This window comes from Lactuca serriola, chromosome 8 (assembly GCF_051521515.1).
Source record: "Lactuca serriola cultivar US96UC23 chromosome 8, Lser_US96UC23_V15, whole genome shotgun sequence".
Lineage (NCBI taxonomy): Eukaryota > Viridiplantae > Streptophyta > Magnoliopsida > Asterales > Asteraceae > Lactuca > Lactuca serriola.
This window is the reverse complement of record NC_136415.1, coordinates 286747679-286765695: the sequence shown is the minus strand read 5'-3', so window position 1 is coordinate 286765695 and position 18017 is coordinate 286747679. Positions and strand designations below refer to the sequence as shown.

Here is an 18017-nt window from a genome sequence, read left to right as displayed (position 1 = left end):
TTGTGATACCATATAATGACGTCATCCCCCCCCCCGGTTTTCGCCGTCCTGGTTCGGGAGTGTGACACCATCGGGGCGTACCAATCAGGAAGAAGGCCTGGAGAACGGTCCAGACATGCTAAAGGCCCGGTAAGGGCGGACCAAACATGCGGAAGGTTCTGAGAGTGGGCCAGATAGACTGAAAGCCTGGTGAGGGCGGTCCAGTCATACTGAAGACTCTATATCCGAAAAACGGTCCAAACAGGCTGAAGGCCCGGTAGGGCAGACCAGACATGCTGAAGGTTCTTAGAATGGGCTAGATAGACTAAAGGCCCGGTGAGGGCGGTCCAGTCATACTGTAGACTCTATATGCATGTTGTTATTTGTATGTGTGTTATTGTTTGTGTGTTAGTACAATAGGGGAACTCACTAAGCTTTGTGCTTACGGTTTCAGTTTATTGTTTCAGGTGCTTCAGATGTTTTGGCAAGGCGAAGGTGTGACCGTACACATCCTCGCGTTTTGGATTTATGGTTTCCGGGAAACTCTGGTAATGTCAATGTTTTGAAAACTATGCGTAAATGATTCCGGTTTGAAATAAATGTTTTGGAAACAACAGTTTTGTAAACACTTCTGTAGGAAAAGGATTGTTTTGGAAAGTTTAAATTTTACTGAAATTTTATGGATGTTACAACTTGTATTTTGGAAATAAATGTATTTTAACCTACCTTTTAGAAAGAAAAGTATGTATATACTTATAATTAGGAAAATATATGTTTGGAATTTGAAAGTGATTTGGAAAAGAAAGGTTATCAAAATATAAGAATTTTGTGTCAACCCCTATATATCTTACAAGACTTTATGTCTTATGTTTTTTTAAATAACATATGTATCCCATATATCGAAGATGGGATATAGTGACTTAGTTCACTAGCAATGGGTTTTGGGACATATGAGATTTCTCATATAGACGTTGAATTTTGAAATCATAATTTATACTTTTTTCATGTATTGTAATAGTTAGTTGTATGTTTATGCTTTCTTATGGCTGAGTGCATTGAAATCCCCCATATAATGTGTTCCCCATATTTTGTAAAAAGTTTTAATTGGGACCAAATTTCAGCAAAATCAAATGTTTTGAAAATAAAACACAAAAGATTATTATTTTGAAATGGTATGAAGTACGGGGTGTTACAATGATGGGGGGAAACGATAATACATATTAGATAGCTTGTAAAAGTAATATGTGTATGGCTTTGTGTATGTTTGTCTCTGTGTATGTAATGTTTTGATAAGACAAATATTTGAAAGTATGTAGCTATTTTTAGCACTTATGCTAATAAAAATAATGACACGCTTACATTGGTTTGTTTATCAAACCAAATAATGAAAGATGCAATTAGTGTATTTGTTGGAACCTTCATAAAATTAATGGATCAATATTTTGAGTTTTTAATAATATAAAAATATATTCTTTTTTTACCATACATGTTGGAAAGATAAAACATTTAAAGAACCTAAAACTGGTAACTATATAAATGTTTTTAATTTTTGAACTATTTTATAATACTTTAAAGTCCTACTAAAAAATTATATGTTTTATAGAAAACTCATCAGGCCTATTCTTTTCTGGTCAATTTTTTTTTTTTGGAATAAAGATTTATATAGGTGGTGGAAATAAGTTTTTATTAAGTTGTCTATTATAAAGTGTAAACAGCTATGGAGTGTATCCGGGGTGTTTCTTTGAAGAAGCATCCTTTTAAACTTTGAAAACTTGGGTTCCCCACTATATTAGTACCATGCTTTGGTTTTATGAGGTAGTATTGTCTCGTGTATTGAGCAACAACAAATATTCCATTGTCAAACTATGATCATTTTTCTTATATGTAATATCATCTATGATTTTGGTTATTTTTAGGTTTTGTTTAATAATAATAATCATTAGTCTTATTTCTTATTAACTAAGAAGTGTACATAAAACAACATAATACTTATCATAATAAAAAAAGGTTATAAAAATGATGTCAGATTAGCCATTAATTTCCATTAAAAAAGGTTATAAAAATGATGTCATATTAGCTGTTAATTTCACTTTTTACTTACATTATTAACACAACTCTTTCAAAAAGACGTAACTTTTTAACGTATAAAAAAGAAAGGATTTGTACCGATTTAAACTTACTCAAAACGGTAAACTCAATGTTTATAAATATATCTCGTATTTGCTAATAATATTATGTTACCAATTCCCAAAATTTCATGTGTTTAATTTAATTTAAAATATTTATCAATTCTTGACCTTTTGCCCCGCCCCGTCTAACAAAAGTATAATTATAATCGTAAAACAAAGTTTTGAATGGAATAAAAACCATCTATGTTCAATATTAAAAACTATCTATGTTCTATATTAAAAATTGATAGTATAATTCTAAGCTTTATTTTATGTTTTGATGTTATGCTAAACGTTTAACCCAAATAACAACTCACTTATACTTTTAACCAAATGTGTCAACATACTTATATTCTTAACTCAAAATGTCAACTTACATAAATGACATGTTTTAATGGTAAATGATACATGTACGATGCATTAAGTGTTTTTTATTTTGAAATATGACATGTATTTATCATCCATTAATACATAAGAATAAATAGTCATTTGCATGTTTTGCTCTACTTATTTTTCCTTAACGTCCACAAAAAATAAAAAAATGTAATATATGTGCATATATCACATAATGTATTTTTAATCAAACTTATAAACTAACAATTATATAAATTTATATGATTGTCCTCTTTAATGTTTACAAAGTATTATAAATATAAAATGATTAATGTTTAGATCACATAATTTATTTTTAATCAAACTTATAAGCTAACAATTATATAAATTTATATGATTGTCCTCTTTAATGTTTACAAAGTATTACTAGATTCAACAGACAAAATACGTTCCGTCAATGGGGGTTTGTTAATTGGAACAAAGTCGGTTCATAAAGCTACTGCATAGCATGATTTAATCAATGAGTCACATCAAGTTGTGGTAAAACAAAGAACAAAGATCATGTGGATCATTTATGTTAAATATTACTATTCTAAAAAACACATTGCTCTAATATAAAGATTAAATATTTTTAATTAATAAGTTTGGTTCAAAAACTCTAAAAATGAATCTAATTAAGATTTTCTTTTTATTAAAATTCCACCAAATACAATGCTGCCTATTAATATGACATTTTTTTTATATTCTCCCGTGTTTAACGCGGGTCATAATCTAGCTAGATATAAAAAGGGTTTTAGGGAGGCAGCGACGAAAGTGGAAATGAAAGTAGTCTTCCGGCTTTGGAGTCTTCCTCGAGCAGTGAATCATTGGCTACCGTTAGGAAAGAAAGATGAGAAGAGGTAGGTTTATTTTTTAAAATTATAGCTTTGATACCATAATATACGTCAAATATTCCGTTGCCTTCTCAATAAATAATAACACACAGATATACAAGTATATTTATGATCCCTAAAATCACAGGATAAGCTTTTTGGATAAACAAAAAATTATCTATTCTACTAATATATTCAAAGTTACGACTTATAGGCAACAATTCTTGCAATAACCAACTATGCGGCCATTTATACATACTCTTAAAAATAATGTGGAGATATCATTTGCAATTCTCTCTGTACAAAACATCAGATTAACATAATATTGTACAAATCATTTTAATTCCATGTTGTGGAGTTTTTACTAATATGAAAATTATGTTAAGGGATCGCAAATCAAATTCTTAACTAATGTCGTAAGTGTTGCCATAGTAGGAATATATATATATATATATATATATATATATATATATATATATATATATATATATATATATATATATATATATATATATATATACCATATTATCAACATTTTCAAGTTTCTTCAACAGTTTTTGAAGAATGGTTTAATGTCAACACAAAAAGTCAACCATACAGACTGCGATGCATTATTTAAAGTATAAAAACATTACATTATTAGTTGAAATTGACTTATATAGAGTATAAACATAAAAACTATGATGCATATAAGATAAGAAAGAAACATGAAACACAGTAAATGTTTCTTAGAGGACATCATTAGCAAGCCATTTCCTAATCATGCTTAGATGTTCTTTCGGCTTGTACTCTTGAGGTGTGTGACCTTCTCCCTTTGAACACCATAAAAGTTTAACTTTTAATACAATATGATGATAACAAGAAAAATGCTTCTTTTACCTTATAAAAATAGCAAACTAAATTAATGGTTTAAAAAAATAGTTAACCTCTTTACAAACTCAAATACTACAATCTTCATGAGAAGAGAAGAAGAATTTGAGGAAGATATCTCACCTTTATAGTAGTAAACGTCAAGTTGTAGTCGTGGTTTGAGTATGTCATGGTGTATCTGCCAAAAAGTAAGATAGTAGTACAACATTGAAATATTACTATTTTCACATTTATTTCATGATTATAAATTATGTTGCTCCTAATGAAAAACACAACTAACCCGACTATTTGCTCGTCAAAAAACCATGGTCTCCAATCATCTGTGACTAACAAATTTAGTGATTCAATCCACTTCAATGTACCCAAATATGGAACAAGCAAGTCATGATCTCCACTGATCAAACAATGACATAAACAAGTCAAAATGAAATGGATGTTTTTTTTCTTTTAAATTCTCTTAATACAACAAGAATGCATGAATAGGATCGACTAAAACTCAACTCTAGTTTCATGACAATAAGTGTAAATATAAGATACTAATAGGAATTGTTAATGAAAAGTTAAGAGGCATAACTAAAAGAGGGTAATACCTATATACAAGAGCGCGACAATTTCTGGTAGTAAGGAGTCTATGATAGGGAACACTACTTTGGACATTGTGATTATAAGGTATGTCTTCCGTATTATGAAAGTCAAATTTCATTCTTTCATTGCATCGCACCCATTCTATATCATCAAGTTCCTGGTGGTCACGAGGTCATTAATATCCTATATTGTAATCAAAACAAACATGAACATAACTACACATGAACTACAAACCTCAGAGACATGAAGAGCCTTTCGAACGTCATTGCGATTAGCCCATGCAGGAATGTAACGTCTGATGTTTTCCTGGGCCAACTATTGACAAAAGATAAAAATATACGAATCATAACATTTTAAGAATGATTGATTAATTCTTGTAAAAATGTTGGATGACAACCTATAAGACATGACAATATATATCTTTGTTCTAAAATAAAATCAATTTCTCCATAATATAGAACAAGATAATATGATTATGTAAATGATTGTATATTTAATCTGAACTTAATGTCAACATACCGCTATCATATACTCTCAACGTTTGTGAAAAACAAATAAAAACATAATCGAACTTTAAATGATTGTCCAAAAACAACTTTTTAAATTTAAATCGTAGATAATTATCCATTTGATTAGTTAACTAAAAACTCTTTGTCTTTATTCATCACTAGCTAACACAAATTTCAGTTGCAAGCATAATATGGGTTATTTCCATATATTTTAAATTGTTAGGTTCTAGAACAACCAATACATAATTAAATATGTGAACTAAAAATAAAGATGACAAAAAGTTTACATGGTTCACATGATTAGGATAATCATTTTACATTAACAGGCTAACTATAAAGTTTTTATGGCTATCAAGTAGATTGGGAGCGACCAACTGGCTTAGGTGTGCGCTCGAAGATCTACTTTAGAATTGATTAGTTCAAGCTTTTTAATATTTTCATGTTGGTTCGGTCTATTTTGTATCTTGAGGTTATTAATTTGCGAAAATTGATCCACCATTTGACCATATAGCAGCTAGTTCATATATATTAGATTCACCTTTAATATGTCATGGACCCGTATTTTGTCAGAGTTTTTGGTTTAGACTTATTGACAATTTTAGGTCGAACAACTAGTATTTATATCCCTTAAATTATACAACTTAAGGTAGTATTCAAAAGGCATTTAATAGAAATAACAAAACCTCTCTCTCTCTCTCTCTCTCTCTCTCTCTCTCTCTCTTGTTCATCATGGACATATTCGATCATTTTGATTGTGTGAACCACATAAATTGATTGTTTCTTTGTTTTTGTTTGGTATCATCACTTTATGGGAAATTGTCTATCGTTTGTTGAAGTGCTTGAACCCTAACAACTTGTATCAAAGCTACCAACAATTTGTATCAAAGCTACATATCAAGACGGGAAGGTTAAGATCGACAAATTTGAAGGTCATGATTTTGAGTATTGGTGAATACAGATTGATTACCTCTATCGGAAGATTTTACATGAACCCTTAGCTGAAAAGAACTAGAAGTGATGCAGGAGGACTGGAATTTACTATATTGGTAAGCTCTTGATCTAGTAATATTATTATTAGCAAAGAACACAACTTACAATATTTTCAATGAGAAAACTACATACAACCTAATTAGATTGCCATCCAATATGTATGAAAAATCCTCAGCATAAGGGTAGCTCCATGACTGATCATGTTAATGAATTCAATTCAAGAATCTCAAGATTGATTTTGTTTGATATTTGATTCGAGGATAATGTCTAGGCAATGCTAATATAATAATTATTTCTTGATAGTTGGTACGGTATAGTGACTATAACTAGGCTGGTATCTGAAGGCATTTAATTTAACTCTTGGTGATGATACAAAGTGCTAGTGAATCTTCGTGTACTCTTCTAAGTTATGAAAAAAAGAGGAAGAAAAACCAATATATCACATGTACGAATTGCAAGGATAATAGTTTTCATAAAGTAGTGCCCAAAAACCTCCAGAAACAAAGGCAAGATGGAGACTAATGTGGCAAAAAACTTCGATGATCATGCTCTTATTTTTTATGTTGAAAACTTAATAAAATCTTGGATACTAGATTCAGGTATGTAGTTTCATGTTAGTCATTCCATAAGTGTAATGCATAATTTTAGGCACTATAGTAGGAATGTTTCGCTGGCAAACAACAAAAGCCTAGATATCATGGGTTTTTGCGATGTTGTCCTAAATATGACTTTGGGTATTTGGTTTGATCTTAGTACCAATTATTCAACTTTAACTCTAAAATCACATATAGTCCGGGGCATAATAGATTCCATAATTCAACATAAATTGAATTATTTTTTGAAACAAAGATGAAATATATTTTTCCTAAGGGCAACAATACATAATATTTTCCGTGAAAAAAAAAAGGAATATGCCCCGACCCATAAGTATTTTAATTTTAAGTTTGAAATATTAAGTATTGTTTTCTTTTTTAAACCAACTACCTATATGTTATGATGGACACAAACTCTATGACCTTTGATTTAAGGAAATATAATAAAAGTTTTGCAAACTATGGATAACAATATTCACATGTTGTTTGGATTTAAACAATTATAACTATTATCTTCAAGTACTTATTTTTTTCTTGAATAAAGGAAATATGGGGGCGGGATAATACATACGCATATAACTCACATAGAAAGATAGAGTAATACCTCACATGGTTGTATATGAGCTTGAGGTAACATCCAAATATCCCTATAGCTTTTCTCAAAAGATCTTAAACCCCTCCTATAGAGATTGGAATTTAAGGTATTTGCAGCGTCACATTGAGGTTCCAAAATATGCTCAGTGTTAATTCTCTCAAGACACTATGAAAAAAAAAAAAAGGATTAAACTGAATACAGATTCACATGATGACATTTTTAGTTGATAATCCAAAGTGAAGTCTAGTTTATGTACCTTATTTACCACTTGAAGATAATGCATACATAGAGTGTTGTTGGGATCTACATTAAAGTACTCCCCATGGCAATTTTCTTGAGTTGACTACAAAAAGTATGCAACTTAAGTCCTAGACATATTGAAATTTCATGTTGTGCAAGCAACTATAGCAACTAGGAAGGTGTAAGAAAAGTATATAATGTATCAGCAGATAACATAATTGTACTTATATACCTTGTAGATTGCATCTGATAAGAGTGCCATTCGATATGCATATGGGATTTTTGAATTGTAGTCACCATGTATGTCTGTTAGAGGATTACCAAGCAAATATCCCTAAGTTGGAAACCATTTATCAAATTTAGTTATCCATGAAAACGAGAAAGGATTACATAGGGATGATCAAATGCGGTGCAATCAAGTTCAACATTTGTTCATGACATAACTGTAAACAATAAATAAACAAGTTAACAAGAAATCTGACTCTTTAAAATGATTGGTTAATTTGTACCTTGATATTAATTTTTGGCATTTCTCCAACTTCATTACCTACAAAGTGTGCAACAAGAAGCTAAACACCTAAGTATCTCCAAATAATCTCCCTCGGAAGAAATAAATAATTTAGTCAACAAAATCTTTAGTCGATTTTTATGTATTTTGAAAGCACTGTAAAATAATAATTATAAAATTTTAACAAATAAGATTAATATGACTTAAAATAAATATTTATTTTGAATTGAAAATTCTCAATATTTCTATCACCAAGTTGTGAGTGAATACAATTTTGTACAATTTTCAATTTGATATTCTTTTTAAAGATTGTTATAATAATTTAATTTCAAACCATGTCTTTATTTGTCAAGATAATCTAACATTTGTTGTATATATATATATATATATATATATATATATATATATATATATATATATATATATATATATGATAAGCATATGATAAAAGATATGCACATGACAGCTAGTTGATTAGAATCCTAGTCTGATTACAGTTTCATTTCATAAACCATTATTTATATTATTTATACCATTCACATAACGAGAGAATTGATCACGAACAGTAGGTTCTTTCATGATATCAGAGAAACTTGGTTCTTAATTACTCTACCATTCATCTTTATCTGTTTCTTTTCTCCTCAATAGTCCACTTTTTTTCTTTTTCTCCTCTCATTCCTTCTACCATGGCTACTGAATCGAAAATTTATCCAGCCCTTACTATTTCCAACATCAAAAACGTAATTCTCATTACCTTAGAGATGGAAAAAGGACATTACACCTCTTGTGCAACTCTTTTTAAAATACATTGCAGAGCTTACCAGGTCATTGATCACATCATACCCGCAAAACCAACTGCAACAACACCTCAACGTGTGATCCCGCCGCCACCACTACCGCCGTCGTCGCTGCTGCCACCGCCACAGCGTAATGGTCTCGTCTTGATGCCATTGTTTTAGAATGGATCTATAGCACTATCTCCCATGATTTGCTTCACATTATTCTTCAACCAGAAGCAACTACACAAGAGGTATGGGACACTCTTGCAAACATCTTCCAGGACAACAAGAACTCTAGAGCTCTCTACCAGGAACATCAATTCACCAACCTTAAACTTGACAACTTCACCAACGTTTCAGCTTACTGTCAATACTTAAAGACATTGTTGATGAACTATTATATGTCGGCTCTCCGGTCTCCGAACACCTTCTTATTCTTCAACACATATCAAGATTGATTTCTAATTATGATTATGTAGCAAGGATTATACAACAAAGCAATCCCCTACCACCTTTCTATAAGGCTAGGTCAAAACTGATACTTGAAGAAAATTGCAAAGCACATCAATCATCCACTGCTATTCTTTCCACCACCAACACTGACGTTAAATTGAACCCTTTGGGGTCATCCTCTGCTATCGCTAACACAACTACACCACCGTCGGTCAATAACACCACTACTACCGACAACCGGTCCGGCAACACCGCCTATCGTGGACAGGGCGATCGTGGAAATTACAGGGGGGAGGAAGGCTATCCCTATTAACAACCCAACCCAACCCAATTTTTGTATAAAAAACTAATTTATTATCCTTACCTATACAACTCAATCCAATCCAATTATTTAGACTCATTTGCAATCCAACCCAACCTATTTTATATTCATAAAACTATATTAATATTGGTCTTGTTTTGTAGAGAAAAATAAACTAGATATTTTGATATATTTTATTTAATTTTTTATTAAATATAAAGTTTAATTATAAACAAAAAAAATAGCTGTTGGTATAAAAATTAATTGGTTTCTCTAACCAAATTGGACACGTGCACATGGATTTTCAGTCCAATCTAAAGATGAGCTAAGGTTATGGACACGAGCTGGTTCACCAAAGACTGTCCCATTGTTATTATTTTAATATTTTTTTCTCAATGAGCGGCTTGCAAGAAACCCCAATAGGGGTAGTCGAAGAAGGTGTGGCGGCCAATCTGGTACTTCAGTGGGTTCTCAACAACCAAATAATCGACTCCCCCCTTGGGCCCAGTATTCTCAATGGGCATGGGTCATGCCTCCTTGGGACATGCATCCATGTCCTTACCCAACCTCTTCCTGGAATACACCATCACAACATCAACAACCTGGTGTTCTCGACCCACGTCCATAGCAAGCTTATCCGACATATTCACCACCGATCTCGCTCAATCCATGCATGATCTTTCACTACAACAACCTTATGATAATTGTTATTTTGACACCGATGCTACATCTCACATGACGGGTTCCCAAGGTACGCTCAAGTCTAATTCAAATTTACGTGCATTAAATAAAAATATACCTGTCGGTAATGGTCACAAAATTCCAATATATGGATACGAGCACACATCCTTCTCACCCTCACCCTCCAATCTGCCTAAAAAACGTTCCCCATACCCCTTTTCTCATTAAAAATCTTATTTATGTCGGCCGTTTATCTATTGACAATAATTTAGCTATCGAATTTGACCCTTTCGGTTTTACTGTGAAGGATTACCAAATGGGGATCTAACTCATGAGATGCAATAGCTAGAGTGATTTATATCCGCTTTCATCCTCAGTTATCAAAAAACTACAACATCAAGCTCTTTCTACAGTTTCGCAAAACATTTGGCATCATCGCTTAGGACATCCAGGCGCAGTTATTTTAAGTTTACTTATAAAAAATAGGTCTATCTCTTGTAATCGTACTAAATCTCTTTTTCTTTGTCAATCATGTGTATTTGGTAAACAAACTAAATTACCATTTATTAATTCTATGGCTACTACTTTTACCCCTTTTGATATTATTCATAGTGACGTTTGGACCTCACCGATTTTGGGTTCCGGGGGAACTGTTATTACGTTCTCATTCTTGACGATCACTCCAATTTCTTATGGACTTTTCCCTTAGGAAATAATTCCCATGGTTTTCTTACTTTCCTCTCTTTTAGTAGCTTTGTTAAAACTCATTTTTACACAAATAACAAAACTTTTCACAACTTTTGTTCCTCAAATGGAATAGTTTTTTGTTTCTCTTGTCCTCACACCTCATATCAAAACGGGAAAACTAAGCGTAAAATTAGAGAAATTAATAATATAATTCGAACACTTCTCTCCACGCCAATGTCCCAGCCTTGTTTTGGCAGCATGCTCTTGAAATGGCAACTTACCTCTTAAATATCATTCCAACAAAAACACTTAACAACCACACCCCTGCACATCTACTATACAAACGAGTTCCCGCTTACAAACAACTATGTATTTTTGGTTGTTTGTGTTACCAATTGTTTCAATCTACCACCATCATCAAATTACAACCTCGCTCCACTCCCTCTGTATTTCTTGGCTACCCTGCTTACCACTGCATATATAAATGATTTGACATTCAAAACAACAAGACCATCCTATCTCGCCATGTCTTATTTACTGAAGATATTTTCTCTTTTAAACAAAATCCCACCACAACACCATGCTCTTCTGCCCCGACTTCCCCTTTTCCTGATCGAGCCAACCCTATGTCTACCACTATAGGCTCCAACAATCCTTCTAACATGAATTCCTCCCAACCTCCCTCCACTCCCATTGTGACACAACCATTTTGGACCATACATAGATGAAGCATGTCTGGTACCTCTAAACCTAAACACATCTTCAACATTTCTTCTCTTGCTACTATTTCTCCACTTCCATGCAATCTAAAGGATGCGTTATTTGATCCAAATTGGAAACAAACTATAACCGATGAGTTTATGCACTAATTGAGAATAAGACTTGGGTTTTACAACCAAAAACACCCGATATGCATATTATTCGATCTATGTGGTTTTTTTAACATAAATTTAAATCTGATGGTTCCTTTGAATGTTATAAAGCACGACTGGAGGGAGATGGTCACTCACAACAAGTTGGAGCTGACTGGCACGAGACTTTTAGCCCGGTAGTTAAACCGACTACTATACGGACTTTCTTGAGTCTTGCCATTTCTATATCATGGTCAATACATCAAATCGATGTAAAAAATGTATTCTTACATGGCAACCTTTCCGAAACAGTTTATATACATCAACCACTGGGGTTTCGCAACAATAATCATCCTGACCACGTTTGTCTCCTTAAAAAATCACTATACGGTCTTAAACAATCCCCTCGGGCATGGTACCAACGATTTGCTGATTTTGTCAAGACTATCAGTTTCAAGCACAGTGTGTCGGATCACTCGTTATTTATTTATAGAAAAGGTAATGATGTTGCAAACTTACTCCTCTACGTCGATGGTATCATCCTCACCTCTTATTCTCATAATCTTCGACATACTCTTACGGAGCTTCTAGCACGCGAATTTGCGATGAAGGATCTTGTTCCTCTAAGTTATTTTCTTGGCATCACCGTTCAACGTCATTCTCAAGGTCTATTCTTAAGTCAAACTAAATATGCCAAGGAAATCATTGAGCGTGTTGGCATGTCGAGTTGTAAATTGGCCACCACTCCTGTTGACACTAACTCAAAACTTGATGCGAAAACCGGCGATCCCTTTCCTGATCCAACTTATTATCGGAGTTTAGTCGGTGCCTTAAAATATCGACTTTTACGTGGCCAGATATTCCATACATTGTACAACAAATATGTATTCATATGCACGCCCCATATACCGCTCATATGCATGCTCTAAAACGCATTATTCATTATGTCCAAGGGACTTTACATAACGGTTTACATCTTACTAAATCTGCCGCTACCCTAATCTTTTCCTATACTGATGCAAATTGGGGAGGCTATCCCACAACAAGACGCTCTACCTCCGGTTACTGTGTTTTCCTAGGAGACAACTTGATCTCCTGGTCCTCCAAACGTCAACCGACTTTATCTAGACCGTGTGTTGAGGCGGAATATCGCAGCATTGCTAATGTTGTCTCTGAAACTTGTTGGTTACATAATCTCCTCCTCGAGTTACATTGTTCGCTTTTTAAGGCAACTATCGTATATTGCGATAATGTTAGTACCATATACTTATCCAGTAACCCTTCGACATCAACGCACAAAACATATTAAATGGATATTCACTTTGTTCAGGAAAAGGTCGCTAAAGACGAGGTTTTGGTTTTGCATGTTCCGTCACATTACAAGCTAGCTGATGTTTTTTTCTAAAGGACTACCACATGTTTTGTTTGATGATTTTCGAGATAGTCTCAACATTTGTCAACCTCCCGTTGCGACTACGGAAGACAATTAGATATTAGATATACTATTACTATGATAAGCATGTGATAAAAGATATGGACATGAAAGCTAGTTTTTAGAATCCTAGTTTGATTATAGTTTCCTTTCATAAACTATTATTTGTATTATTTATAACATTAACATAACGAGAGAATTGATCACGAACAATAGCTTCTTTCAATATATATATATATATATATATATATATATATATATATATATATATATATATATATATATATATTATAATAAATGAAAAAGTTTATTCTCCTACAGACATGTGTCATAATATTATAAATCCTCATTAATATTATATGTCACATGTCAACCTATTAATTCTCCATTTAAAATTTAAAATTTTAAAATTCCTACTCTAATTATATTAAATTAATAATTATTTCTTCATTTCAAATTTCAAATTTTAAATTTCACACTCTAATTACATTAAATTAATAATATTATAATAAAAAATAAAATAAAATAATTATATATTATAATGTCATATAATTTCATGTATTTATTTAAATCAACTATTATAATTTTATATAACTAAAAAATATCTCTTAATTAATAATTTATTTAAAATAATTTATTTGAAATAATTGATTAATAATATTGAGTTTTTACTATAAAATTTTAATTAATTTTATAACTGTGTTTCTCACGGATTATAAACTAGTATATATATATATATATATATATATATATATATATATATATATATATATATATATATATATATATATATATATATGGAAAAGTTTAATAGAGAACCATAATTATTGGTTCTCCAAGGAACCAATTTTTTTTCAAGTTCTAAAGTTTATTCTTTATCGAAAAAAACTAAAAATATCTAAATTCATATTATAACATTGTGAATGTTAAATATATTTTTCGGATTCACCGTGTAAATTAGATTCACATTGTGAATTTGACGAAAGTTTTTTTTCGAATTTCATATCATTGGAAAAAGGATAAAAAGTTATGAATTTATGTATTCTTAGTTTTTTTTTTATAAAAAATAAGTTCTAAAAGTTGAAAATAAGATTGGTTCCTTGGTTACTTGGTTAAATATGGTTCTATTGAACCTCACCCTTATATATATATATATATATATATATATATATATATATATATATATATATATATATATATATATATTCATGATCTTGTGTGTATACTATTTTTAGTAAACTACTTTTAAAATTAGAACTCTTTTGTATGATTTTAAAAAAAAATTGACGTACAAATCATACATACTTATAAAGCTAGCATTTTTTCTTGAATCTCATGTTTTTGAAACCCCCATATAAATTTGTCAATACCTCATGCATTTGAAACCCCCACACCCCTTCACCTTCAAAGTAATTAATCACACATAATCTCATTCCAAGAAAATCACACACTTTATAAGTTCGACATCTCATGCATTTGAAACCCCCACACCCTTTCACCTTCATTATATATGTAGTTATTTTAGTATATTTTTCTTACAAAAGTCATCATTTGGTTGAAGATATTATGATTCAAAAGTTTTCATATAGTTGAAGCATTCACGATCCAAATATGATGATTTGAAGAATTGGGTTATGTCGTATCGATAGTAATTGTAATAGTATATTTTTTCTTTCAACCAAAAAAAATGAAGCTTTTCTATTCTTTCTTTATATTCAATTTCTCATTTGATCTTTATATGTGATTTATATGTATTACTCAATCGTGAATGTGACTCTCCAAACATCTATGTTATTGAAGAATTGGCATCAAGTTTCTATGGTTGAATGATGTTAAATAAATAAAGAAGATGCTTTTGTATTTTTATGTTACTAAACGTTGTTGTTCATACATTTTGTTACCCATTATATATAGATTATCATACGTTTGATATATAATTTTCACAATTTTAAACGGTTTATAAAATTATCAAATAATTGTATATATCACAATGACTTACAAATTAAAACTATAATCATCATATCATACTATATTATAAATGAAATATTTTTTCTTTCACCACATTCATTTGAAACTCCCAACTTTTCATATTTCCATACAATATACTTAATTTTATTAACTTAAATATGCTTTTAGTTGTAAACATTATCATAAATGGGAGGATTTGTGACTTATCCATATGATATACTTAATTTGTTAACTTCAATATATAGTTAAATAAATAATTTACATTAATATATCAAATAAGCTTAAAATTTTAGTGTAAAATTTAAAACCTAAAGTAAAATATCAAATAATGTTTAAAAAAAATTCAATATATATATTTTTTAACATAATTAAAAGGAAAACATTAAATATAATAATAATAAAAGAACATAAATTGATGAATCGAATTAACTAAAAGATGTCTGAAAACTATATTCTAATAATATATTTTTAACATGTGTCGCGCAACACGCGAGAATTTGTCTAGTAAATCATAAAAGAAACGTACATTATACAAAGAGTGGATATGTGCACTTTTTACGAATATGGGCATTTTTGCCATTTATGCACATATGTACTTTTCATAGAAACACGTTTTCTGTAGTTTGTTTATCAAATGCTTAAATATTTTCGACTTAAAGTAGTAAGACATGTTTTTTAGACAAAAAAAATATGGGAAAAATAGTTCGCATTTTAAAAGTTGTTCGCGAGAAAATATTAGTTTACATTATATATATATATATATATATATATATATGTGTGTGTGTGTGTGTGTGTTTGTGTGTGTGTGTATGTGTACCTTTATATATTTCGTGAACAATTATTGGCACCGGTATACCACTATAGGAACTTGAAGCAACATATAATGGATTGTTGAGAAATTTTGGATGATCCACAAGCCACTATTTGAATATACATAGAAAAAGCATTGATATTAGTTTTTATATTAAAAAAATAGGCAATCTTCAGAAAAGTATCAAAGTTTTGGGCCAACTTATGATCTAGTCCTAAATTAAGTTTCATTAATGAAAAAGGACAGAAACCGATGTTTGTAATCACTTTAACCCCCTTTTCCTTTTTTTAAAATGTAAAAAAAACTGATCTTTTAGAGAAAGAATGGAAGGGGACTCGAACCCGTGACCTTCCACTCCTAAACAATACACCTTACCATGTGAGCTAGAAGCATTTATTGCTATTACTTCTTCAAATGTATTTATAATGTTTTATAAGTTATCCTTAATTACAATCTGAAACATCGTATCTTTCTCTATCTAACCCTTCTTCTTCCCCATATCTTTCTTCTAACTTCGATTCTGTCATCTCCTTCCATAATCAAGAAGATAAGCTGCTACTTCTTTGAAACCGGTTTCACCAACACGAACCGGCCGTTTTAACCCTGGTTGACCAAGGGTTTTCCCAATAAATCCTTTTGGATTATTAGTTGCAAAAGGCTCTTAATATATTAGTTTTACAATAGCGACACTTTCACCTTGACAGTTTTTGAAACAATAAGCACCTCCAAGACCACCGTTGACCGAAATCGGGTCAATCTCGGAGATTATCGCGTTCACAACCTCGTCAACGAGTGGTTTTGTTTCGTCAAAATTATGAGAATGCCCCAGGATTTCAACGGGGACAGTTTGGTCTTTTTGGAGGATGTCTCTACCAGTTGGGGATAAACATGGAGTTGAAGAGCTTCTGTGTAAGATGTTTCTTGTTATGAGAATAGGAGAATGGTCACGAATGGCACTGAGGTCATTGTTTAAAACCATGTCTCCAAAAGTTAGAAAGTTTTATTCTATTAGGAGACTTAGAGTTATTTGTAAGCTTCTTTTGTTTGTATGAGCATTATCACTTCGATCTAGCTCCATTCTTAAGACACAACCGGATTCAGTTTGAACAAAGACTCGTCTTCTTCCTATGAAACGCTTCATCCCTTCCATTTTACTGGTTACATGGTATTCTCTCCCTAAGGTACTGCTGAAAACAGCGACTGCCATTTGGGTTTGAACTAGACTGTCTGAGTTATGAGACATTAACTAATGGGAGGAGAAAAAATGGGTGATCCTGAAGCCTATAGCCCCAAAAGATGGATTCTCCCAATCCGTTCCCAAATAAGATATAAATTTGGAGACGATTCTTCACATTCTCGAGATAGCATATGGTATCAGTCAGTGCATCTTACTGATTCGAATCAATCTGTTTTCTAATATGTACCAAAAGAACAGAAAGAAGAATCAAATACGAAGTCTAAGGATTGGTTTCTTAAATCTATTTCAGAACACTCGTGAAATTAAACTCAACGACCATGGAAATCAGCTTGTACAGGTCACACTTTTAGATCATTTCTTTACATTGCTATTTACAATGTAAGCTAACAAAGATAATTGGGATACGTACAGATTCACAATATAACTAGTGTAAGGGTAAATTATAAAGACTTTATAAACACATCTGAAGAAGTAATAGCAATAAATGCTTCTAGCTCAGATGGTAAGGTGTATGGTTTGGAAGTGGAAGGTCACGGGTTCGAGTCCCCTCACATTTTTCTCTAAAAAATAAGTTTTTTTTACATTATAAAGAAAGGGCATGCCACCTCAGCCAA

General features: G+C 31.4%; 1 protein-coding gene across 3 annotated transcripts in view; it reads right to left on the bottom strand.

The window, feature by feature from the left end:
- Positions 1–3920: 3920 nt before the first annotated feature.
- The window catches only part of LOC145065715 (serine carboxypeptidase-like 18), a 44889-nt gene continuing 30792 nt past the window's right edge, over positions 3921–18017 (bottom strand). For 2 of the 3 annotated variants that reach the window (XM_079012768.1, XM_079012770.1), the window contains 10 exons: positions 16212–16314; positions 8244–8281; positions 7967–8068; positions 7751–7837; positions 7504–7659; positions 5042–5122; positions 4813–4964; positions 4503–4616; positions 4346–4400; positions 3921–4164 (listed from right to left, as the gene is read on the bottom strand). In XM_079012768.1, coding sequence (XP_078868894.1) covers positions 4081–4164; positions 4346–4400; positions 4503–4616; positions 4813–4964; positions 5042–5122; positions 7504–7659; positions 7751–7837; positions 7967–8068; positions 8244–8281; positions 16212–16314 — 972 coding nt within the window. In that variant the 3' untranslated portion in view covers positions 3921–4080. The remainder of the gene's footprint in view (positions 4165–4345; positions 4401–4502; positions 4617–4812; positions 4965–5041; positions 5123–7503; positions 7660–7750; positions 7838–7966; positions 8069–8243; positions 8282–16211; positions 16315–18017) is intronic. The other variant, XM_079012769.1, reaches the window with a different exon arrangement.